Source organism: Sphaerodactylus townsendi, linkage group LG01, assembly GCF_021028975.2.
Source record: "Sphaerodactylus townsendi isolate TG3544 linkage group LG01, MPM_Stown_v2.3, whole genome shotgun sequence".
Lineage (NCBI taxonomy): Eukaryota > Metazoa > Chordata > Lepidosauria > Squamata > Sphaerodactylidae > Sphaerodactylus > Sphaerodactylus townsendi.
Window position 1 is genome coordinate 68,360,252 of NC_059425.1, and position 26,540 is coordinate 68,386,791.

The window sequence follows — 26,540 nt, forward strand, 5'->3', positions numbered from 1 at the left end:
GCTGTCCCCCTTAGTCCACTCCCTGGAGAACGGGAGTGAGGCTGGGGTTTCCAACACCCGGTCAGGGAAAGGAGGGCTGGTAACAGGGTCCACATCAGGGACCCTACCAGGGGGGCGGGACAGAAATGAATGCAGAACAAGCCCAGTTAACTTCTACCACAAAAGTTTCAGTGGCAGAGGCTACAGTATAGATCAATCCCCCGAAATACCTGAAGAGTTTAACAATTTCTCCAAGCCCTCTGAAATATACTCTCCTTACCCATTCCCCAGGAGCAACTCAAATCATTACTCCAACTGTTTTCACTTCTCTTTTCATCCTTCTCTTTTTTATCTTCTTCATCAGAATCATCACCCAGCATCGTTTTCTCTAGTGTTGCCTGTTGCTGCTTGCGAAGTTCTTTTATCTGGGTTACAGTAAGTTCTGATTCAGGCTCTTGATCCTCCTCTGGGCCCTGCAGATAAAAAACAGAAATTATTTGCCTAGGAATCGTAAACATGTTTACTCAGAAGTACGGTAAATCCTATCTATTCTATAGATGTATTTAGGATTACACTTGGTGTTCCTTAAAACTGTAGATACTATATGTGCTATGTACATAGACCAGATGTTAGATATAAACTAATTCCACTTCCTTCAGTTTAATTTGGTTGCAGTACAATAGAAAGCACTCTTTAATGCTTAACTAAAAAAAAATTAAGTTATATCTAATGCTACATTCCTCTATCTGCATTTTAAAAACATAAACAAGGAAGCTGCCAGATAATTGTAGTAGGTATATGATATAATTATGATACAATGAAACTGAAATGTGAAATACAACTCGAGACCTGTGCAGGATTACAAGGCTCACTAATGCCTGATATTTCTGATACTAAAGACCTATACATTTTGTTTTCTGTCTACTTCCTTTTATCATTATAATGGTGTGAATAGGTTGAGAATAGAAGAGGTCCTTGTTGTGCACATAAGTTACATCTAAAAGATTAATTACTCTTTTTTCTTCCCTTCTACTTGTATGTATGATCCAGTTCTCTTAAATGTCAAGACAACAACCACAGATTGCATTGTTATGGGGAAATATACAGTCATACTCAACCTTCTTGGACCACCACAATTGCTTTAATTAGCAGTCAAAATATAAAAGCAGTCAAACACCTTTTTCAAGACATCTGCCTCTTGTAGTGTACTTGAGCCATCTCGGACTTGTGTGGGGATAACAACTGTTAATTTTTAAACTTAAACTATAACCCACCTTTTTCACTGACACTCAAAACAACAGAAAGCTATTCAGTCAACACAACATATTCAGTAAAAGAAATAAAATTAGGACTACAAAAATTAAGAAACACAGATCAAACACTGTCTAAGAGGCATAACAAGCCTTAGTGCTGAAACTGCACTAAAAAGGACAGAGCAGTAAAACCAAAATTACAAAAGTCTACCACTGCATTCTCTTATAACAGAATCCTCTAAGATTGTGCCATTAAACCGCAATCCTGATGCCTTTACTTGCTTTGCACATTCCACAGAATGAGAGAGGTCCTGGATCCTTCCTTTCCTTCTCAGTAAGTTGTTTCATGTGCCTGGAGCCAACACAGAGAATGCACAAGCACAGGCAGCTGCCTACCTTACTTATTTGCAGGGTAGAATGTTCAGAAGGCTTTGCTCAGCTGAGCGAAACTATCATGGCTGAGTGCAGCAGAAGAGGTGCTGCTGCAGGTATGTGTAACCAAAACCATTAAGGGTTTTGTCAAAGTCATTACATACATACAGGTGACAGCTAATACCTTGATACTGGGCCATGCCTGGTAACTGATCTGTAAACACTGGAGTGACTGCAGCATGAGTATGATACGAGTGCTCCCATAAACTGCTATGAATCTGTCACATCGTGCTATCTTCCTACAGACAATCCCAAGTCAAAGTAAACCTCCCACGTCGACGCTGCCATAGCCGATCGAAATACGTTGGCGCGACGGTAAAAGCCCAGCACATGAGTCGTAACCTGACCTGCAACACGAAGAGGCGGCTGCTTCCCCCAAACCGCAGGACGTGGCCCACCCGGACGCGGCAGTAGGTCCTGGGCGGGATGCGGGCCTTGTTTAGGAAGGTCCCGTGAGCGCTGTCCAAGTCGTAGGCGTAGAGCCCGGGCTCGGGGCCTTCTGGTGGTGGTTCCTCCCCGTGGGTGGGAGGCGGCGGCGGGCGGCGCTGGAGTACAGCATGGTGCCGCGACACCGACGGATGCGCCAGGGACAGGTCGCAGCTGGGAACCCGGCCTACCAACAGCCAGCTTCGGCCGCCCAGTCCCAGGCTGCCCAGCACCGCGCCGTCCTTCACCGTCTCCAGACTGTAGACCGAAGAGTCCTCTTCTGCCGGGTAACCTCCCCAGGGAGGCTCCTGGTACCGAAGGGGCAGCGGAGGCGGAGAGGGGCCCGAGGTAGGCCCTTGTGGGGGCCGAAGCGCTGCCTCCGTCGCCTCCTTCTCTCGAGCAGGGAAAAGACGGGGGAGAGTCGGCTTCTTGAAATCTTCACACCCGCTCCCCTGCTTCTCCGGTGCGTCCGCCATTTTTAAGCTTCCGTTCTTCAAATTGACCCCCGGGAAGCCACTTCCGTGGTAGCGCAGTTCCGGGAAGGGTGCAACGCCGTGAAGGGCTCGGTGTCGTTCTTGGCCCGTGCAGAGGTAAAGGAGTCGGGTGCTGTAGTGGTCCCAGGTGGGACGGTCTTTGCAGAATGTGCCCCCCGAGAAAGGCAGGGAGAAGACGAGATGCCGCTGGAAAAGGGCTACTTCTATAACGAGGTTAAGGGCCCGCTATGCATATCCAGGGAGCCTTCCTTGTTGCCTCGTTGAAGCAAAGCCTTTTGTTCTAGGGTGGGTACAGCCGCTACCAAATATTTTTTCTTTCAAACCGGTTGTTCTTGAGTAGTTCCTACCGTTGCAGAAACTTTGCTTGTAGTGGTTTCGTACCGCCTCTTCAACCCTAAATTTAAAATTTTTTTTTTAAAAAAACTGGAGGTAAGTTCCATTGAGTTCACTTGGAAGTTCACCTCCCAAGTAAGAGTGCAACAGACCCTGGAGTGATTAACGGAGCAGTGATCTGGGAGTAAATCCCGTTGAGTGAATCTGAATAGATTACTCTGTCGATCCACTTTTCAGCGTGTGTTTGTTTTGGATATGCTTTTCAGTGTGGGAGAGCACTTAAATGGTGCAGGAGAACCCCAAAAAGGTCACCTGCTGTTGAATTTGGGTATCATGCAGCGGTCCTATTTACAGCTATTCTGTTACTTGAATTATAGCACAATCCTAAAGAGAGTTACTCCTTGATATCAATGGATTTTCCCTGGTCCTACTCAAATCTGTACTTTGTGAAGTTGAGGCAGAGACAGGAATTTTTTCTACAGTAGTGGTGGCTTGTTTCTAAAATGCGCTTCCCCTTGAGATTTGCTTTTTGTCAAAATATTTCTCTTCATCTTTTAATTGAAATATCTTACCTTATAAAATCTGGCTTTATGGCTTGCTTTGAGCTTGATGGCTGTTCTATGAACACTACTTAGTGTTCCCTGATAAACTTACATTTTTGATGCCGCAGGTGGGTATTTTATACCATTGCTTTCCTAGTTTTCTTACTGGTATTGATTATCAACTTCTTAAGATTACTGTTGGGTTAACTTGTCATAACTACCTTTATATTAGCAGCCAAGAGCAAGATTCAAGTCTGGTAGCACTTTAAAGACCAACAAGATTTCCAGGGTACCCTCTTTTGGGAGACTTTAAAACTTATATCCTGGGAATCTTGTGGGTCTTTAAGGTGCTATTGGCCTTGAATCTTGCTCTTTTACTGCAGACCCATATGGCTCTCCACCTTAAACTATGGGCGCCTTTAGCTAAGAAATAAGTGCCTGAACTGGTATACTTTGATGTTCTGTTGCCTATTCATAGTTTAACTATCTTTCAATTCAGAGCTGAGGATCCGATGAGCTGTGGGCGAATACATAGAGAGGGAAGAATGGACGAAATCTCTCAACCATGCTAATTATACTTCTGCGGAAATGGAATGGCAAGACTGACAATTGTTTATTATGGTATTCCTAGATCTTTTGTGAAGGTAATCTTGGAAACTCCCCCCCCCCCCCCATACTGTCTGTGTATCGCCTCATGGAATAGAGAGTTGGACTTGAATTTAATATGCTGCATTCAGGTCCTGTCTTTGCCATTGATTAATTGTGTGATTTGGGGCACTACTTAGTAGGCTCAGCATCTCTTCTGTAAAACTGAAAATAATTGTGACTTACTTCAAATGGTTGTTGTGAAGGCAAGCGCGATAAAGATTGTAAAACATAGTATAAATTAGAAGTTATACGGACATATGATATCAACAGGGTGGGTCAAGATCCAGCAGAATTACTTGCCCACAACAGAATAGTTTGCTATAGATGGAAAATGCAGCTGCAATTTCCAGGTCCCCCCTCCCCCATAGTTTTCCTTGAGGCAGTGACAATGTATTTGACTCACAAAGATGTTAGTTAGTTAATTTTACATTACTCGGTAAGGCCTGAGGTGTGAACTGTTCTTCCTATCTACCAAGCAAGTTCAAGAGAGAGTTAAGTTGGGACTGCTGCTGGTGTACTGCTCACCTCTCTATCCAGCTGCATCCCTGCCTGAGCTGGCGGAGGCAGTCTCAGAGGGGGTGGTAGAGGCTCCCAGTACAGTGATTCTGGGGGATTTCAGTCTCCATGTCGAGGATACCTCTAAGGAACCAGCTCAGAACCTCATGGCTGCCATAGCAAACATGGGATTGTCTCAGTTTGTTTCTGACTTGGCACACTTAGGTGGGTGTGCTCTTGACCTGGTCTTTGCAGCAGGGGCAGGTTGAAGATGATATGTTAGTTGGGGGACTTAAAATCTGTCCCTTGTCATGGATGGATCATTACCTGATGAAGTTTGGTCTTCAGATGTCATTTCTCCAATACAGGGGTGGGAGGCCAATTAAGATGGTCTGCCCCTGGCAGATGTTGGAATCCCAAAGATTCATGAGAGCTCTGGGGGATTTTCCAGGCAACACAGCCAGCATTCCTGTTGAAACTTTGGTCTCACTTTGGAATAGTGAGATCAGGAGGGCCATCGACATCATAGCTGCTGAGTATCCTCCCCCCACTGCAGTGCGCTTTAAGCCTCATGGTATACTGGAAATCTGAGGGCAATGAAGCAGGAGGAATGACAGCTTGAGAGCAGATGGTAGAAATCGCATTGCAGGTCTGCCCATTATCAGGTCTACAAGTGGCATTGGCAGCAAAGAATGTGTATTTCTTTGCCCTCATTGCATTTTCAAGTAGCCAACCAACAGAGTTGTTCAGGATGGTTAACGGCTTGCTGTCCTTCACTGGAAGGACTGTGACTAGGGTTCCCCATGGTATCTGCAGTGATGATGTTACTGCACAAATTTGGGATAAAGTTGCTCAGATGCTCATGGGATTGAACCCATTTCAGTTTTTGCCATCCAAGGATGTGGACAAGTTGCTTGCAGGGATGTAGCTACTACTAGTTCCCTGGACCCTTGTCCATCTTGAATGATAAAAGCTTGCTAGGGTGGAATTGGCCCACTAGGTTCAGGAGGTGGCAAACACCTCTTTGATGGAGGGAGTAGTGTTAGCACTTTTGAATCTAGTTCTGGATGGAGTTGTATTGCCCCAGAAGGATCAGGTGTAAGATCTGGGGTGCTCCTGGATTCATTGCTGTCCTTTGAGGTTCAGGTGCCTTCCAGCAGCTCCGTCTGGCTTGCCAACTCCACCCATTTTTGGAGAAAGGGGACCTGACCATACAGTATTACATGCTCTGGCAACCTCTTTACTGGACCACTGTAATGCACTCCATGTGGAACTGCCCTTGAAGACAGTCTGGAAATGGGAGTTGGTGCAGCAAGTGGCAGCTGGGCTGTGAGCTGGTACATCTGGCCAGATACACATCACAACAGTCCTTAAGGAACTACACTGGCTCCCAATTCATTCCCAGGCCCAATTCAAGCTGTTGACATTGACATATAAAGCCTTAAACAGTGTGAACCCTGCGTACCTGAAGGAGTGCCTATTCCTGGCTGGGCACTGAGGTCACCCCGCTGAGGGATGGGTACAAACAGGAGGGCTTTCTCCATGATTGCCGCCAGCTTCTGGAATAGCCTCCCTTTGGGGAGTTGCCTTGCACCTGCATTTTTTGAGTTTAGGTTCATAGTGAAGACCTTTTTCTTCACCCAGGCTTTTGACTAGCCTCCCTTCGCGGTGTCATGGTTAAGAGCAGGTAGACTAATCTGGAGAACTAGGTTTGATTCCCCACTCCTCCATGTGAGTGGTGGAATCTTATCTGGTGAACCAGATGTATTTCCCTACTCCTACATTCCTGCTGGATGACCTTGGGCTAGTCACAGTTAATTCAGAACTCTCTCAGTCCCACCTTCCTCACAAGGTGTCTGTTGTGGGGAGAGGAAGGGGAGGAGTTTTCAAGCCATCTTGAGTCACCTTACAGCAGAGAAAGCTGCGGGTATAAATCTGAACTCTTCTTCTTGTTCTTCTTCCTCCTCTGCAGCTGCTGATCTGGAGGGGGGCGGGGTCTGGGGGAGTGGGATCTGGGGTGAATTTTATGTGGTTTTTATTCTTTTGTCAAAGTTATGATATTTTATTGTGATCTTTCATTGTGTAAACCATTTAGAGACTTGGTATAAGGCAAGGTATACATATTTTAAAATTTGAAAAAAATCTCTTTCAGTGGCAAGGATGCTGCAGTGAGAGAGATTCTTTGTGACTCTGCTTTAGTGTACCCACCTAATCTGAAGTGCTTTAGTGTACCCACTTAAAAAAAAAGATGCTGCGTTATTGGGGTGAGATCCCAGTTTCCTCCAGTCAAGCCAATCGCAGCTCCTTTGACTTGCTTCAGCGAGAATTTCGCACTGTGGAGGTCCAGGATCCACCATTACATCAGCCTTCAGCCAACAAGCCCAGGCCTACCACCATGTTGGACATCCCTTCGGAGCCTTGTAGCGTCACCATTCACACTATCCAGCTCATCCAGCACAACAGAAGGCTGCGCAACCTCATTGCCACAGCTCAGGCACAGAACCAGCAGCAAGTAGAAGGCATAAAGATGGAAGAAAATGAGCCATTGCCATCCTGTCCTGCCTCCCCTCCCCTCCCTGATGACTTGCTTCCCTTGGATAGCAAAATACCCAAAATGCCATTTCAAATGAGGCATAGTGACCCAGAAAGTGACTTTTACAGGTGAGTGATGGGGCCGAGTGGTCTGCTGTGCTTAGCTTGACCTATGCAAGGGAGGGGGTTTCTGACTTGGTCCTAAACAAACTTACTCAAAAGTAAATGCCACATAATTTCTAGGGCGTAGACATTTTAAAAGTCAGCAGCCACATTTTGAGAAGTTTGTGGTAATGTTGCCTCTCACACAAATGGTTTGTATAGTCCTAAATTTCCAATTTTATTTTTAGAAATGACCCTTCCTTTACCTACCTTGGCATTTTAGGCACAACATAGATGAGTGATGAATGGGGTGCTGAGACCTGAGTGTCAGGTTCCCTTGGCAACATTGCATAAGATGTGAAGTATAAGCTCTTGGATCATCCAGTGACACTTTTTGTTTTGTTGTATGTAAGAATCGACAGGGCTACCCACTGATCCCATGCTGCCCTGATTTCAGTAATGCTAACTTTAAAAAATACATGCTGATACAGTTCTTCTGTGCTAGGTAAAGCCAGACATGAAGTGCTCACTCAGATCTATTCAAAGTTGTAACATAGCTCTTTCAAAGCTATCTTCTGTTTTATTCTCCTTGTATGTGATGGATAGAAGCAGAGTGTATAATATATTTTGATAGCATAAGTAGACCTTACTTTTGTTGCTATTTTTATAAGCTAGAAGTCTCCAAGCAAAGATGGGGGAATTGGAGTGCTTGGTATTCACTAACCATTTAGATATGCTGGATGTCTCAAAAATATGATAGCATGTGGAAAATCAGTGCACTATAGTCATCTGTGGGTATAAGCTCTCTAGGTAAGACAGGGAGGAATGGGCTGGAAGAGGTGTTGTGTTGTACATCAAAGAGGATATGGAATCAAAAGTTAGAAAACATCAGGGGAATGAACTCATCAACAAAAGTAACATGGGTAGATATACTGAACTCTCAAAATTATTTAAAAGTGGGGGTGTACTATCATGCACCTGATCAACCGTTGAGGCTCATTATGAGATGGAGAAGGAAGTAAGGAAGAGGACTAAAGTAGGTAATGTTGTGACAATGAGAGACTTCAAGTACCCTCACTTAGACTGTGTGAATATGTGCTCAAGCTGTGCTGTAGAAATGAGATTCGTAGACATCATAAATGATTGTGCAGTGGAACATTTGGTTGCAAAACCAATCAGAAGAGTAGTGATCTTGAACTTGTTTCTGTGTGGGGCTCAAGAGATGTAGCGGTTATTCCACTAGTCAGGAACAGTGACCACAAGGGTACTAAATTCAACATTCATGTCTGTGGAAAATTATCCCCAAAGTCCAAAGCTGTAACATTTGATTTCAAAAGAGGGAACTTTACAAAAATGAGGGGAATAGTTAAAAAGTAACTAAAAGGGAAACACAGAGAATCAAATTCCTAGAGGATGCTTGGAAGGTATTTAAAGCCAGACCAATTTAAGTAAACATAGAATGCATCCCCCAGGTTAGGAACGGCACTGCCAAGTCTAAAAGAATGCCTGCAGAGTTATCAACATAAGTAAATTGAACTATAAAATGGAAAAAAAAGCTTCTTTTAAAAAGTAGAAAGTCCACCCCAATCAGTTGAACAGAAGGGATCAGAGGTATTAGCCAAAGAAATGTTAGATAATAATCAAGCATGCAAAGGAGAATTTGAGGAGAAGACTGCTAAAAACTTAAAGACAAATAATAAACAAATAATAAGTTCTTTAAATGTGGCCAAAACATCCAAAGAGGCAATTGGGCCTTTGGATAACTGAGGAACAAAGGGATAGCTAAAGAAAGATAGGGAAATGGCTGGGAATGAATTTTGTTCACTGTGGAATGTATGGGGCATATACCACTTCACAGTCACTATTATAGGAATAAAGTTTGGAGAACTGATTCACATTGAGGTGATGTGAGATGATGTTCTAGAGTAGACTATATAAACTGAAAAGTCTCCAAGTCTGTTGATGAACCGCTGAATGTTCTTAGGGAACTCAAATGTGAAATAGTTGATCCACTAACACGTATATGTCACCTATCACTACATTCAGCCACTGTATCAGAAGATTGGGGAGTAGCAAAATTTACATGGATTCTAAAAAGGGCTCCAGAGGGGAACCAGGAAATTACATGCCATTCAGTCTAACATCTGTACTAGGCAAATCAGTGGAAATTGTGATCAAAGATACAATTATTAGGTACATAGAGGAACAAAACTTGTTGAGAGAAAATCAGCTGTAAAACAAGTCTCACCTCACCAACCCTTTGAAGTTCTTTGAGAAAGTGAACAAGCATGTACACAACGGTGACCTGGTAGACATTATACGCTTGGGCTTTCCAAAGACTTTTGATAAAGACTCCTGAGTAAACTTAGAAGTCATGGGATAAGAGAACAGGTTCCCTTATGGATTAATGGTTAAGAGATCTGTGAAGAGCTCCAGGAGGATCTCCACAAATAAGGTGAGTGGGCAACAATGTGGCAAATGAAGTGTTGGTACCAACTGAAGTGCTGATAAGTATACTTCAGTGTAAACTCAGTGTGCTGCAGCAATGAAAAAGGCCAGCTGTCTGTTATGGATTATTGGGGAAGGGACTGAAAATAAAACAGCCAGTATTCAAGATCAATGGTACAGCCTCATTTGGAATATTGTGTGCAGATCTAGTCACTGTGCCTCAAAAGGACACTACAGAGCTGGAACAAGTACAGAAGAGGGCAACCAAGATGACTAGGGAATTGAAGCGAAGGCTGAAGAGTCTGGCACTTTTCAGTTCAGAAAAGAGGAGGACATGATGAATGTTTATGAAAGTATTCACAGGGTAGAGATGGCTGGCCTTTACCTGGGTTGCACCAGGCTAGCCTGATCTTGTCAGATGTCAGAAGCTAAGCAAGATCAGCTCTGGCTAGTATTTGGATGGGATACCTCCAAGGAGCACCAGGGTTGTGATGCAGAGGTAGGCAATAGTAAACCACATCAGTTCATCTCATGCCTTGAAAGCCCTACCAGGTCACTATAAGTCTTCTGTGACTTGATGGTGAAGAAAGAGAAAGTTGACAAAGAACTTTTTCTTCCTCTCCATAAATATTAGAACTTGCGGACATCCAATGAAACTTCTGTGTAGAAGATTCAGGACAGACAAAAAGAAATACTTTTTTGCACAGCAAGTAATTGAAGTGTGGAATTCACTGGCAGAGGTTGTAGTGATGGCCATAGGCATAGACAGCTTTAAAAGGAGATTGGACAGATTCATGGAGGATACGTCTATCAGTGGCTGTTGGCCATGATGACTAAAGGGAACATTCATTCTCTGAGGTAGTAAACCTCTGAATGGTAGTGCCAGGAATCAACATTGGCCTCTATGCCCTGTTGTTGGATCTCCATAGGAATTGGTTGGCCACTGTATGAGACACGATATTGGACAAGATGGACCACTGGTCTGATCCAGCATACCTTCTTATATTTTTAGTAAATTGAAGTTATTCTGAAATAACATACTGAAATAACGTAATGATTTCATGTGTCAAGAGGCAGGCATAAGGGAAAGTTCCTTTTCTGTGAAGAGTTGTGTAAAATTGGGTAGTTAACTGGGATGCTTCAGAGAAAGATATACTGCTGCATTTTTTAAGCCTGTAATAGGCTGCACCAGCAGGAAAAAAATTGCAAAATGCAGAAGCAGCACAGAGAGTCTTGATTGCAAAATAATAATAGGGTGACCCAGATGCATTTTGTGTTGAGGCACATTCTCAGGGGATCAGATTTTACCAGATCCTGAAGTGTTGTTGATGTTAAAGTTCAATCCTCTGAAGAAGCACCTTGATGTCAGGATCATCTTTTATTTACCGTAAATTACATTCGAGATTCAATTTTGCATTTTGTAATTGTTTTCAATTCTTTTAAGCCAATAGGGAGGCAGTCTGCCACGGAAAGTCTTGAATTCTGGCTTAGGAGTTATGTTTTGCCATCACTTCTTGATGATGTTTGGCTTGTCCGCAACAAATGTTAAAATATAAACAGGCAAGGATCACTTGTTGGTTCCCTGTATTGTGAGCTTGTTCACCTGTTTCCAAGTTTTTGTTTTTCTGGGGATTTCTAACCACAAAACAGCAAAGGTGTATCTAAGGGCAGGCCAGGGCTTGCTGCTTGAGAGGAGTTACCAGTTAGCTCAGGCCCCCAACCCCACCTCAGAAGCCCTGCCTCCCCCACCATTGAACTGCACCCCTGCCTTCAAACAACATGTGTACAGTTCAAGGCTTGGCTCAGGTCCAGCATTCAACTGTGTCCCACACCTAAACTCCACGTGAAGTTTGCTGGTGAGGGTGGGGAACACAGTGCAAAGGTGTAGTTGGCCAGATCTAGCTTTAAACTATTGGCTCTGCCTTGAAGCCTGTATTTAGGACCAGGACAGGCAGAGACCAGACTTGAACTGCTGGCTCTGCTCTGGCTGGGTCCAGCTTTATACCACTGGATCTGCTCTGAAGTCCAGGTCAGAGCCCACAGTTCAAAGCTGGATTCAGAAAGGAGGGAAGACAAGACCAAGTAAGCTTTAGTTGCCTTGCCTGTTGCTACATCAGCAGATTTAAAGTTGCTTTGACCTAGATCTTAAGGATCTCTTCTGCCAATGATTGGGCTTTCCTTCCCATTTGCTGACACAAGGGGCAGTCTCCTTGCACTGGAGTAAGCACCATAGTTAACAGAATGGGTCCATGGGATCCAACCCTGTTTTAGTTGTCTGGGTTGCAAAATAACGATGTATATTGCAAGGCTGGCTCAAACTTGTGTTAGCAAATGTCCATTTGACAGAGATATTCTAATGTTACATTGATGACTGCTTTAAGTGACTGCTGAAAGAAAATGTATGTGTGGGTGTTAGGATGCTGGCAGGCCATATACAGAAAGGAAAGACAGCTTCCCTACTTATTAATTTACCAGTCCTATCCTTTATCATGTTTGAAAAAGAAAAATTGTCAAATGAGACAATTTTGATTCATTTTATTTGCTAGAGAATACTGCCCAGCAGTGAGACCTTTCACAAAATTAAAGAATTTGTGAGAAGGCAATCTTGGCTTCTTTAGACCTACTGCTGGCACCCTGCTCACTTATCCTTTCAATCCATTATTTTACTTGAGTGAGCCTCAGCTGTTTCTGCACGTATGAAATAGACTCAAATTCTTTCGCTTTAACTTGCTGCTTAAACAGGAAATGGGCCTTGAGATTTTCCTACTTAAATGGGAAAGGCCTTGCTTTGTGTCAAAGAGTCCTTCTCATCGCTTCAGCTTGGAGTGTTTGACAGGTAGCAGCCTGTCATTTTAAGTGACCAAAACAGAAAACGTCCCAGTTTATGAAGCCTGAAACCCCATTAACCTCAAAGGCCAAGTTTGATTTATCTGACTTGACAGATGTGTACTCTGCTCAGAGAGAAGGTCTGTCCATTTCATACCCAGCAGGCAGATGGGAGAAATCAGCATTCCACTTTACATTACTAATATCACTGACTAGCAGAGCACCAGCTTTCTGAAGTTTCTTTTTCTGCTGGTTATTGTAACCCTCTCTACATTGCAATTTTGTTGATTAAAATCCAGATGCTTGAGTTGGAACCCAGGGCTGTCAATTACTAACCTGCGGTTAAAATATTTTCTGGAACTGCATATAGTTCTGAAGTCAACAACAGTGAAACCTCTTTTACTGTTCCACTACTATATTACCAGGTATTTTTAAATACAGAAATGTAGTTATAGTAATTTTGAATTCTTTCTTATAGAATTTAGTTTAAATGCTTAACTTAGGAGGACCCTGCTACTTAGTTTAATTTTCAGTAGAATGCATTTTCTTATACTTCCAATGCAGACGTGTGTTTGTTCTTGTTCAGGCAAATGTAGCTGTACACAAGGCGCTGAGTCCCTGCAAAGTTTCATGGAAAGGTTTTTGCCTTGCCAGCATCATGTTTAAGTCTGATCAAAATGTATTAGCTTTAGGTCAAGTTGCAGCTGCTACACAAGGAACTTTAAAGCAAAACCTTTGTTTTGAACACTGAATTTTTTAAAACCATCTTTGCTATGTTTTCTTACTTTAAAAAAAAGCTATCTTTGCAGGAGGTGTGAGTAGCTCTCTCAAATTAGCTAGGATAATAGGCATGCCTGAAACATTTGTTGGAGTCAATAGCACCTTCCCCAGTTTTCACTCAAGTCTTTGCATGCTCTTTTTTTTTTTTTGCTTGAAGAGGCAAAGGAGAACCAGTAACTGAGCTGAGCTGGACCTCTTGTCGTCAACTTCTCCACCAGTCCATAGCCACTATTTTGGCCCATGCGGGCTTTGAGAGTGCCAATGAGAGCGTCTTAGAGACATTGACGGACATTGCTCATGAGTACTGCCTGAAGTTCACCAAGCTTTTGCGTTTTGCTGTGGACCGGGAAGCTCGGCTTGGGCAGACACCCTTCCCAGATGTCATGGAGCAGGTGTTCCACGAAGTGGGTATTGATGGTGTGCTTTCCCTGCAGAAGTTCTGGCAACACCGTATTAAAGATTATCATAGCTATATGCTACAGGTAAGAAGAGAAGAATGCTCAGATTGTGAGGTGATTGCCATAGTGCTAACGGGAAATGGAATCTTGGTCTGCTTTGTGAATTTAAAACTGTTCAGGTGAGTTTGTGGCTGAAGGCTGTTCAGATTTATGTACTCCAACTTCTACTTGCTTATTGGGCATATTTCCCAATGGCTAAGTTTCTCTGTTCTTAATCTGAAACTTTAACCCTTTCACTACAATGGCTCTGGCTGCCAGCTTTGAGGGGACTGAGTTAAAGTAGCTTCTGCCTCTTCCTGCTGAAACCCTTCTTTTTAGTTGACTTTTGTTACTATCACTCTACTGTTTCCAAATGATACCATAGAATATGCTTAAAGAATAGTCTAGAAAGAAGGTGAATAAATGAGAGGGTGACTAGGTGAGAAAGAAAACTGCAAAATGGTCTTGAAAGTGCTTTAGATAGAGTCAGGCCATTGCTCTGTCTGGCAGTGGCTTTCCAGGGTTTCAGGCAATCTGCTCCCTCTCCCCCTTTCACCCAGCATGTCAAAGATTGAACCTGGAGCCTTTCCCCTGCAAACTATTGTGTTATGACCCCTTCCTTCTGATTAGTCAGCAATCCATGGGAAACTCCATCTTGGAGCTAAACAATGTGTCTAAATGGAAAGTAAGCTCGGAGTGCCTATAATTGCCAGTTTGAGCTCATTGGACAAAGGGGAAAATGAAGCAAATATTCTACATACATTTTCTGTAAATAGTATAGTTTTCTACTGTTGAAGAAGAAGAGTTTGGATTTATATCCCCCCTTTCTCTCCTGCAGGAGACTCAAAGGGGCTTACAATCTCCTTGCCCTTCCCCCCTCACAACAAACACCCTGTGAGGTAGGTGCGGCTGAGAGAGCTCTGAAAAGCTGTGACTAGCCCAAGGTCACCCAGCTGGCATGTGTACAGGCTAATCTGAATTCCCCAGATAAGCCTCCACAGCTCAGGCGGCAGAGCTGGGAATCAAACCCGGTTCCTCCAGATTAGATACACGAGCTCTTAACCTCCTACGCCACTGCTGCTCCTTGAGAGCTTTTTCCACAAGACCAGTTTTGTCATTCCATGTATCTATTCTCATATTTAACATAATATGATGTGTTTATCTTCCCGCTTGGTTCTTCCATGGCTTGACACTGCCATACTTTTCCACTGTCCTTTTGCATGAGATGGCTGATCATTCTCTCTTTCAAATGGTTACCAACAGGTCAGCAAGCAGCTGTCTGAGGAATATGAGAAGCTCGTCAATCCTGAAAAGGCAGCCGAAGACACCAAACCTGTCAAGATCAAAGAAGAGCCAGTCAGTGACATCACATTTCCCATGAGTGAGGAGCTGGAGGGGGATCTAGCGTCCGGGGACCAGTCTTTACCTGTGGGGGTGCTTGGAGCTCAGAGTGAGCGTTTTTCGGCCAATCTGGAAGCAGAAGCCTCTCCACAAACTTCAGGTATGTACTGCCTTGGGATGGCAGGCACCTTTGATCACAGAGGAAAACCAGAATTGCTGTGACATCCAATGGGGTGTTAATGGTTAGAAGGTTGGGCTGGGACTGGACTGGGTTCAAATGCCATGAAGCTCACTGGGTGACCTTGGGCCGGTGACTTTCTAACCTGCTTCCCTTGTCGTTGGAATTTTTCAGTTGGGCATTTTTATAACGGGCATAGGGTTCTAGTTTTTAATGTCTGGAAAACTGATGGCAGTTTTTATTGTATCGGTGGCATGTATTATACTATTTTTATCACTTAAAAACTGTAATCTTCCTTAAGTCTTGACAAGAAAGGCTGACTACAAGTGCAGTAAAGTAACTAAATAAGGATAAAATGAACTAAATAAGGATAATATGAGGATGAGAGAACATGTACACTGTCTTATGCTCCTCAGAGGAAGTGTGAGAAAAAAAACATGTAATAGATAAACAGACATGCTTACAGGAGCTGTGTGGGAACAACCTTTGGAGTAGAAAGCATTCAGTGACATGCCTGTCTTTCCCAAAGGTGAAGGCCATGCCCAAGCAAGAGTTCTGGGATTTAGTGGGGATTGTGTAATAATCATTGACAATTTACAATTTGTCACATTTATAGTCATCTACTGAACCTTTGGGTAGATTTCTTGTTATTTTTTGTTAATATGAGATGATGGGGATTAAGGGGAAAAACAGCAATTCCAATGATTTAACTGGGTGGAAAAAACGTACCTGACCGGGGAATTCTGGATAACATGGGTGATTTGTGCTCCTGAAGTTTGTCACTGTCCTTTAAAAATATAGGAATTTGCGATACCCTTTTTAGCATAAAGATGAGAGTACGGTCGTAGTGATGCAGCAGGAAGTTAGTGCTTCTGCTTTGTCAAAAGTAGTCATCCTGCAGCCCTCCCTCCTCCCTGAACACAAAGCTGCTTTTGCCATCCCACCCAGGGCCCCTCAGCTCACACAACTGCTCCCCGACGGCCCCCAGAACAGCCGAGGGAGTCCCGACCTTCCAAGGCTGCAACAACTCGACCTGGTGGCTCACGGAGCAGCCGAGATAATCCTGAGCTGACCAATGCTGCAATGTGTTGACTTGGCGGCTCCTAGTGCAAAAGGGAATACCCTGGGACCTTATTACCTTGCTCTGGAGGTTTTCAGGGAGGCCCTGAGGACACGGTAACATGTTACAGAAACCTGCAGAGCGACAGAAGAAGCCCCACACCACCCGGGGCCCCAGCAATGCCAACCAGCCCACACTTTTGCCACCCCTGCCCTTCCGACTGCTCATCCCCCCATCTCATTTACCACCACCACTGCTTTTGCCACCCTCAAGCCCCCTTTATATACTGCCTCTCCCTATACAGGCTCACGGATCCTTCCTCTGCTTATTCAGTCAACATGTGGAGGGATTATGCTTAGAGGGCTTTTGTTGTTCAGAGTAGTAGAAAGTTGTTATCATACAGAAAGTGTTCAGTTGTTACATGAACAAGGTTGTTGTCCTCTGTTACCTGTTTTTACATCTGTATTGGAACCAGAATATTTGTCCATTTCAAGACCTGGAGCTGGAATGCTTCCTGTATCCAAAAGCTCTTCATTCTAACTGAAGCATAATGGGGAGCATGGGACAAAACATGTCTGTATTGTAAGAATTTCCATCTTTTCCCCAGGTGTTTTAGTCAATAGGGCTTCCAAGCATAGTGCTTTTATGGTGTCCGTCTTCCTGGGAAAAGATTCTTAAGATATTCTTTTGAACATATTAACACATATTACTGTATGTTGTAGTTAAATAAAAAAAGGAAAAGGAAAACAAACAAAAATACACTTCAACATCCTTCTGTTAGCCTTAATCTGAGCTGTTGTATATTGAAGGGAGTCTGAATCACAAGCTATGTGAATTTGGGGCACTGAAAACAACCCATTTAATGTTTTGCTGGAGCTCTTTGTTTTTTTTCTACAGTGCCTCTGAAACATGCTGTTACTTGTGGGTGGGGAGGATGCAGTGTACTATTCCTGGATTCTTTGGGGACCCAAGTGATTCATCTCAAAGACTTGGTATTAGTGTTTACTGTAGGAGACTGAGAGGCTAAGATGCTGGCATTATTGGTTCTTTTCTGTTACTGTTTTAAGAATGCAGAGGTTTTGTTTTTCCTTGCCAATCCATGTTTTCTTTGCAGTGGGCTCCATATGCCTACAACCAGGTTGCTGAAGAGTGTCCCACTGGATGCTTTTAGACAGTGCATGAAACTACAAGAACGAAGTGGAGCAGTCATAAAATTGCTTTGAAGAATATCCCCTCTGTTTCATTTGCTTCTTTTTATTCAGTACTGGATTTCTGTGGTTCACCATTCTCTTTAACTTGTTTTGCTGATTAAGGAATTTATTCACACTTCTAAAAGCTTCTGCACAATGGCTTTCGGAGATTGTAAAAAGGTCTTCTATGCCATTTGTCTATTCCACATATTCTGAATTAGTCACACTGCTCTCCTCACTGTGTCTTTTTCATGTTTGTTGCTTCATGACTCTCATGAAGCTCACTCTCTTTCTGTCCTTCCAGGTGGTGAAGTGAATACTTCACCTTTGTGGAACTTGGCGCCTGTGAAAATGGAACCACAGGAAAGTGAGGAGGCCAACGTCCATGGGCACCATGGGGTCCTGGGCAGCGATGTGTTCGAGGAGCCCATGTCAGGCATGAGTGAGGCAGGCATACCGCAGAGCCCAAATGGTTCCGAGAGCAGTTATGGCTCCCATTCTCCTGATAGTTTAATGGGATCCTCACCAGTCTTCAACCAACGCAGCAAAAAAAAGATGAAGAAGATGTGAATTTGGTGGGCAACAGCCTTCACTGGCTCAACAAAGAACTCAAAGCTGGATAGGACTTTGCTCTGAACTGGATACTTTTGTGTGTGTGTGTGTGCAGTTCTTTGTCTTGATGGTTTCTCCCACTGGCTACCTGCACTCTGCTCTGAATGTGCTCTGCACACCCTTGCCATCTTGATAGATGACCAGGCAGCTTCAAATGAAACTGGCTCTTAACTCACTCCTGCCACAATATAATTGAAAGGTTTGCTTAACTGAGACTCTGTTCGAGTAAAGAATGGCTATTCTTGCCTAAAGCTCTCTGGGGTAGTAATGTTTACTTCAGCTTGTTGGAATTACATATGGCAATGTGACCCATGAGCTTTTTTAGAAACCAGATTAGCTTCTGTTAATGTGCCTGATTTCTTTGCAGTATAAGAATGACAATTATGTATTGTTGAAGGCTTTCATGGCCGGAATCACTGGGGTGCTGTGTGGTTTCCGGTCTGTATGGCTGTGTTCTAGCAGCATTCTCTCCTGATGTTTCGCCACAGATGCAGGCGAAACATTAGGAGAGAATGCTGCTAGAACACGGCCATACAGCCTGGAAACCACACAGCACCCCAATGACAATTATATTTGACCATTACACAATTCTGCAATTTAATACCTGATGGAGTATTTTTAAAAGTTGAATAAAAAACTACAAGGAACAGACATCCAGTTTGAATCTGTACTAGAACTCACAACGTGCCAAAAAAGTGGAATTTGAATGTCAAGCTCCAGGCATACTATTTCTGTTTGCCAATACAATGGTCTCATTATTTTTTTTGTTCCTAATCATAGGCTACCAAATAAGTTTTGTCTGTATAGTTCCATGAAAAACATAACCTAGTAAACCAAGAAAAAATAGATTTTGTGACAGATATTAATTCAACAAATGTGTTTATTTTGTACCTGCTAGTCAAGAGGAAGTACCAGAAGAGAACTGCAGACTTTCTACAACTATTAACAATCTTACTTGCTTTTAAGATTTCATTAGGAAAGCTTGAATTAAAAAATATTTTTGCAGTCATATACCATATATACTCGCATATAAGACGACCGCGTATAAGTCGAGGCACCTAATTCTACCACAAAAAACTGGGAAAACTTATTAACTCGTGTATAAGTCGAGGGTGGGAAATGCAGCAGCTTCTGGTAAATTTAAAAATAAATACCAATAAAATTACATTAATTGAGGCACCAGTAGGTTAAATGGTTTTGAATATTTCAAAGAAAAACAGTAAACTAGCTCTGTAAGTGGAAAAGAGGTATCAACAGTAACTTTAAAAGTACAAAAACAGCTCAATCAGCAACCAAGCTAATACCCAAGAGTTAAAATCCTTCAAAACTGGATTCCTCCTCATCTGTATATCCAAATGTAACCCAACTCAGATTTTAAGAGGGATATTATCAGACATGTTAAAGGAATTCAAGTCTTTGACAATGTGATCCCATCTTGGGACCCTTAACATTCACCAGACTTACAACAAAAGAAACTATAAATCTGTTTTCTGTTTCATGTGCAGTATAACAATGAAATATGGCAAACCAATACAGAAACAATAATAGTTCTGGCCTGCTATGCAAAACAGACCAGCAGGGTCTCAGTCCTGTAGTTCTCTCTAGCTGTGTCCAAAACCAAAATACAAACTAATAGTCAATCAATATAAACACAATATCCCCTTATCAACAATTAATACAAACATTCTTATACTTGAAATATGTAAATACAGTTCATAACAACTGAACTCTGTGAAGTTGAGGCCTGTTAGCAGTTATGAAGCCTATTCTTCCTTAAATGGAGCCTTCCTCCTTATATGGAAAATCTGAGCTCTTTAGCTCCCCCTAATGGACCCTGGGTCACACAAACAGAGCTTAAGCCATAGAGAACAATGGAATAGAATTACTGTATTTCCCACAGTATGACCCGCATATAAGTCAAGGGAGGCATTTTCAGCCTAAAAAAGGGCTGAAAAACTCGACTTATATGTGAGTATATACGGTAGTTTATTTCTAAAAAAGGTATTCTGAGTTTGCATGTATGGTGGTAAAAGTACTGGCAAGCCACAATTGGCTTATGGCAACCCCATAGACTTCTCAAGGCAAAGGATGTTTGAAAGTGGGCTGAGGGAGTTCTGAGATAACTGTGACTGGTCCAAAATCACCCAGCAGGTGTCATGTGGAGGAGTGGGGAATCAAATCTGGTTCTCCAGATTAGAGTCTGCTGCTCTTACCCACTACACCACTCTTAACCACTATTTTTACACAAATGTTCTAATAGAATACAAGACGGGTGGAGCAGATGTTGTCTTGAAATTTCTTTGATATATTACAAACATTTTCCTTCTGCAATAAATCTGTTAGCTTATAAGGAGTGAGGAACAGAAACTTGAGCTTTACCCTGAAAGCTAGGCTAAGGTCTAGATTCCCTCAAATCAATCATGTACAGGCAGCATGTACTGTGTAAACTTCATTGGGCTGCAGCTCAGATTAAATCAGTGGTGTGTACCTTGTTAACTGCTAAAAAGGTACAATGAAAGGTCTATAGAAACATTGCATTTTATGGAACTGAAATCACTTAATTACATCTGCCAGTTTCTGAAGCCTATTAAATAAAAGTTGTGGAGATTGATGAGCTTCAGAGAGTAGCTTGAGGATTTCATAGCTACGGGCTTACCTACTTGTGATTTAAACCATGTTTGATAGCGAAAGACAGCACTGGAAAGTGGAGATCTTGTATCCTAGTTATGTGAATTTTCAATGTGGAAAACTCTTAGTCTATAAAAGCAGTAAATATGCACAGAAAGCTTTAAGGCCACATTCCAGTGCATAATTGGGAATAAACTCCACCTAACAAAATGGAAGTTACTTTCATGTAGGGAGATGTGCATTCCTCCATACCCCACTACCGTATCTCAAAATCTTTTTAAAAACTTTCTCATGGTGATTAACGCTCCCCTCATACCTCAAAAAAATTACCCCTCCTAGGAAATAATGAAAGTGGGAATAGGCCAATTGTGTTCTGCCAACACCAATAAGTACATGCCATATTATTTTGATATTCAAGACTTTCAGAATTCAATAAGGGGATGTACTCAAGGACATAGGTAAGGGGGGGGGGTTCTCGGGTTCAACCCCCCCATTGCATGTCCGAAGCTCCGCCCACCATTTGTGGGTTTTTTGTATTTTAAAGTGTTTTTTGGCTAGCGGCACCAAAATTTCAGGCTGTCGTCAGGAGAGTCTTCTGTTGACACCAGCCAAGTTTGGTGAAGTTTGGCTCAGGGAGTACAAAGTTATGGACTCCCAAAAGGGGTGCCCCATCCCCCATTGTTTCCAATAGGAGCTAATAGAAGATGGGGGCTACACCTTTGAAGGTCCATAACTTTGGACCCCCTGAACCAAACTTCACCAAACCTGGATGGTATCATCAGGAGAGTCTCCTAAAGATACCCTGAAAGTTTGGTGCTTGCACCCCTGACAGCAGGAAAAGTGACCCCCAGAATTCCCCAGATTCTCCTTTTGAATCCAACCCCTTCGGCATGGATTTAAAGGGAGAATCTGAGGTCCCCAGATTAAACCTTGAAAGTGATGCTGTTTCAGGGTGGGGGATAATCCACCCCAAAACAGTATCACTTTCAATGTTGTTTTAACTAGGGACCCCAGATTCTCACTTTAAGATGGATTTAAAGGGAGAATCTGGGCTCCCTAATTTAAACCCCATTGAAAGTGATACTGGTAATAATAATAAATATATATTAAGAAGGTTACTTCAGGGAACAAGCCCTAATATTACATCATCAGTTGCAAGATTTTGTGTTTACTTGTGTAAATTTAAGAATTTTGAAGAACAATGAAAAATAGGGTGAAGTGACTTTTTAAATAGATACTGAGAAACACCATTATAAGTTTTGGTCATTTTGGCTGCTGAGATATGCAGGAGTATTACTTTAATTGTTATTTTATATTGGCTAAGAAGGTTCTAACATGGTTTATTTTAAATTGTATTGTAAATGCTTTGGTCAAAGACCGTAAATAAATCTTACCACACACCCCTGACAGCAGGAAAATTGACCCCCCAGATTTCCCCAGAATCTCCTTTTGAATTCAACCCCTTCGGCATGGATTTAAAGGGAGAATCTGAGGTCCCCAGATTAAACCTTGAAAGTGATGCTGTTTCAGGGTGGGGGATAATCCAATGTTGTTTTAACTGGGGACCCCAGATTCTCCCTTTAAGATGGATTTAAAAGGAGAATCTGGGCTCCCTAATTTAAACACCATTGAAAGTGATACTTTTGGGGGGTGAATTTCAGCATCACAGCAGCCACCCATGGGGGGGGGAGCGCAAACCTCAGGTTTTGCACCAGGCTCCATTTTCCCTAGCTACCCCTCTACCTGGAGGGGAGGGAGAAGGGACTGCCGCTACCAGCTGGGAGCCCAGCTGGTGGGGGGCGGGACAGGCAGGGCAGGGGAGTCTGCCATCTCTGGCCTTGGAGAGCTGCTTTTATAAGCACTGAGGCCAGGGACGGGGCTTGGGGAGGTATGGCCACACCCCCAGGGGTGGGTGGGGGCGTGGCCTTGCTCCCACCCCATAAAAAATCTATACCTACATCACTGGATGTACTGTGTGTTCATGGTACCTCAGGGTGATATTTACATACATAGGAAGCAAGATCTTAACTTACTTTTCATTGGATCTCTTGCCTTTTGTTTATTTGGCTCCATAACCCCCAGTTTTCTATGGCCTGCTCCTCAACAGCCTGGCCGAGGTCACTGATACAACTGCTGGTTTTGCATGGGTTCCTTAAAAAGCTCTTATGTGTGCTAGGCTTCTCTGCTGTCGTGCACATTGAAGAGTTCCAAGGCTAGTAAACAGCTATACTGCAAACATCAAGGAGTTCTAGGAATTGTAGTTTTGCAAGGTTTTTCTTTTCTTGTTTCTTACCTTTCCTTTGCAGAACTATACTTCACATGGTTCACTGGGGAAAAAACATACTTTCTTCAGTTGTGTTTAGCTTTCGCCATCTTGCATACTTGTGCAGTCAACACTGGCAACATGCCGTGCTGTCGTACTTAATGTTTACAGTTAAATACAGTAGAAAAGTCAATGTCTGTTGATTTGATGATACAGATACATTGTAAATGGGAGATGCAATATCTCTTTTTCAGATAGCTGTTTATGCAGAAAAATTTGAAATGCATCAAGCTAGCCTGTATTTTGTTCTTAAATGAACAATGAAATATTTGCCTTTTCTGTTCCCCGTGTGCTCCCCTTTATATGCTTGCTGCTGACTTCCTTTTGTTTTGTTTTTGTACATGAAGACTTTTAAATTCCATACAATGTTTCATGCATTTCCAGTGACATTTATCATAAGCAAAGGTGACATTTCAAGTCTGATTTAGCAACTCATTTGTGTGTGTGTGTGTGTGTGTGTGAGGTGATCTTTAGGAACAGAATTAAAATGTGCTTAGTTGATCACATAGCAGTTGAGAAAGGTGGTTCCTATATAATACATTTACAGGCATTCAGTCTGAGTTATATGTCCAGGAAAGCACTGAGGGATGTGGGGTCTCCAAGTTCTCTGTCCTTTGTAGGTGCTTAACCTCATAAAGACCAAATCTTAAAAAGCTGTTCAAGGGTTTTTTTCAAAGCATTTTTTTGTGGTAAATTAGGGCAGAAAACATCGCCAGTCCTACTGCTGCTACAATCGACACCCACACATCAACACCTGTGTTGAACAAAACCATTTACTTACAGAGGTGAAAAAGTAATTAAAGTACCTTAATAATCTAGAACAGTATAAACACAAAACCTTCCACTATACAACAGATATAAATTCAAACAATTCCCTTAGTAACAGTCTTGGCTGTATTATAGGGAATTAAAGTGATGCTGCACTTCTTTGGAATGCAAAATGTTCAGCAGAAGACCATTCTATCTATAACGCCGTTCGCAATAGCAAAGCGTTTTCATAGGTTACTTCCTCAGTAGATGTCAACAATCCTCTGCGAATGGATCAACAATCTTCTATCTCATTAACCCTACCCTGTGCCAAGTCTAGGTGGTTTAAGCATTTTTCTTCCTTCCTTGGAAACCAGTTAGGCAGGGAAAAAATTGCTAAAATAAATGAAGTATGTTACAGTAAAGCACAGGATATTCTTGTTTGAAGATCTCAGAACAGAGGAAGAATTTGTGCACCAATTCAATTCTCCCTGTTCGATGTGAAACAGATAACTTTACTACTGAAATGGAATCATTTTTCCTGTATGGCTGAAATTTAGCAGTAACTATTGAGTGTGGGTTACAAACCCTAACGATTTCACTTCGTGTGGGTATAAAACAAGAAATTTTACGGACAGAAATGTGTGTTTCCCAGTGAAGCCAGTAGAATTAGAAAGAAACAGTAGAACAAAGAAAGAAAATAAACACCAATCATAACAACAACAACAAAAATTAGAGATCAAAGCTAATCCCAATTGCCCTTGGCATTTTATTTTTGCACCTATCTTTTTCAGGATATCATAATGATCCTGCCCAACAGAGTTTAGTTGAATGTAGCATAAATATTTTGAAACCTGAAGTCACTGAACTGTTGTCATATTCCAGTGTGGAGTTACGTAAATGTAAGTTCCATTTAAATCAGCATAGAATTGGAGAAAGTAAGATGGCCCCTATAAGTTCTTGTGATCTAATTTCTTGAACGGATGTATTTCCTGGAGCTCCACTTACACTTTTCACTCTTTTCGCGGCAACATAATCACTTATAGCATGATTTAAATCTTGCTTCATTTCCAGAGTGGAACAGATTTGCCAGAGGGCACAGCTTTGCCCTGGACCTCTTCCCTCTACCCATGCCCAGCCTTCCCACTTCCTCACAGCACTTTGTATACTTTCCCCCTCACCCCTCTTCATGCTGTCAATGCCTTCCTGCTTCCCTAGGTGCACTGATCAAGAGATCGCTAGATCAAATTCTCATATGTATAGTGGGGAGGGGGGGCATCATATCTGTCTAAGGGAGTGAAGGAGAGAACATCAGCTGGGGTTTTTTGTGTCTTTAAGGGTGGAATTAAGAGAACCAGGAGAAGCTGAGACCCAGCAGAGTTCAACAGACAAACTGTGCTGCAGGCTGTGGGCTGTCTCCTCTTGTGTAAACAGAGAAATGCAAGTAGAGTCCACTGGGAGCCCACTGCACAGAGAACAGGCTGGACTTAAGTGTTCTGTGTGTAATGGGCCTGTGGGAAGGGACTGATTTGTCTCTGCAGGCTAAGCTGTGATTTATGTGGTGCATTCCTTTTAGGGGATGACTGGCCCTTTCCCTCCTTGTCCTTTTAAACACTGTCTGAAAGTTCCATTTCCACCTCTAGACAGCAACATGGAAAATGCAGTAATGTATTAGTGTGAAAGAGAAATGCAATACTGACAGTTTTATTTGTTATTCCTGCCCCAGGAAGAGGAAACACACATACTTAAAGGTCACAAAAGAGACTAAACATGGTGTAGTGGTGTTGGACTAGGAGAACCAGATTTGAATCCCCACTCTACCATGGATGTTTGCTAGGTGACTTTAGGCCTGTCACACATACTCAGCCTAACCTACTTCATAGGGTTGTTGTGAGGACAAAATGGAGGTGAGCAGAGCATTGTAAGCAGCTATTCGGAGTCCCCACTGGGGTGAAAGGTAAAACATAATTGAAGAAAACAAAGAATCAACCAGAAGGATTTATGTGACTGGAAGAGGTAGTGTAATGTGTGTGTAACATAGTGCAAAAAAACAGAAATAATATAAACCTGTTTAAAATGTGCTGTGTATGGCTCATTAACATTCTTGCTGCCAACTAATAACCTGACACCTGCACACTCATGTTTCTCACGGCAATCAGAAGAACTACAGATGCAATCACAGATGGTATTGCATTTTGCTGGTGGCTACGATTTATGATTTGAGTGTTGTGATGTCCATTGTGAGGTTTGGGCACCTACCAGTAAACAGTACATGTAATTTATTGCATGATCGTCTTGAAAGGTTCTTGATCTTGTCAGGCTGTGGGAAGTGGCCTATGATCTTAGATCAAGGGATCTAGAAAAAAATCCCGAAGTCTGCTTAGACACTTTTGAGCTGACATTCTTGAATCAAGTATGAATCTATCCATTTTGGCCACACAGTGGTGCTAGATTCACAGATTTGAGCAAGTGAGAGCCAGCATTCATAACAGGTATTTCAATGAGTATATGTGTTTGTTCTGATTTTTTAATTACAAAGAAGTCATTTTGAATGGGACTTTAAATTGGAGTTCCATTTGCTGCTATGGAAACATCCTATAGAACAAGAAAGTGATTATATTATTATCCATATTGATGAAGTCTCCTCAATAGCCTTCTCAGCATGGATTGTTATCATTGCTGTTGAAGAGGAGGAGGCACAATCTATTGGAGGCTTCATGGTGGGGTCAATTCA

At 42.5% G+C, this 26,540-nt stretch overlaps 2 protein-coding genes across 7 annotated transcripts in view; one reads left to right on the top strand and one right to left on the bottom strand.

Annotated features, from left to right (window-relative positions):
* Positions 1-2,648, bottom strand: part of LOC125443180 (solute carrier family 4 member 1 adaptor protein) — a 25,586-nt gene extending 22,938 nt beyond the window's left edge. Inside the window, exons 1-2 of one of the 3 annotated variants that reach the window (XM_048515334.1) lie at positions 2,012-2,648; positions 260-452 (exon numbers count right to left, since the gene is read on the bottom strand). In XM_048515334.1, coding sequence (XP_048371291.1) covers positions 260-452; positions 2,012-2,566 — 748 coding nt within the window. In that variant the 5' untranslated portion in view covers positions 2,567-2,648. The remainder of the gene's footprint in view (positions 1-259; positions 453-2,011) is intronic. The other 2 variants (XM_048515168.1, XM_048515255.1) reach the window with 2 other exon arrangements.
* Positions 2,547-18,954, top strand: SUPT7L (SPT7 like, STAGA complex subunit gamma). 4 transcript variants are annotated; one of them, XM_048515541.1, is made up of 6 exons: positions 2,547-2,680; positions 3,959-4,103; positions 6,755-7,263; positions 13,448-13,772; positions 14,991-15,228; positions 17,801-18,954. In XM_048515541.1, exons 3-6 carry the CDS (start codon positions 6,851-6,853, stop codon positions 18,064-18,066), a joined length of 1,242 nt encoding a protein of 413 aa, XP_048371498.1. In that variant the 5' UTR covers positions 2,547-2,680; positions 3,959-4,103; positions 6,755-6,850; the 3' UTR covers positions 18,067-18,954. The 4 variants fall into 4 exon arrangements, with proteins under 4 accessions (XP_048371498.1, XP_048371664.1, XP_048371410.1 ...); XM_048515453.1 differs by having other exon boundaries at positions 2,655-2,869; XM_048515620.1 differs by lacking the exon at positions 2,547-2,680 and adding an exon at positions 2,875-3,013.
* The last annotated feature ends 7,586 nt before the right edge of the window (positions 18,955-26,540 follow it).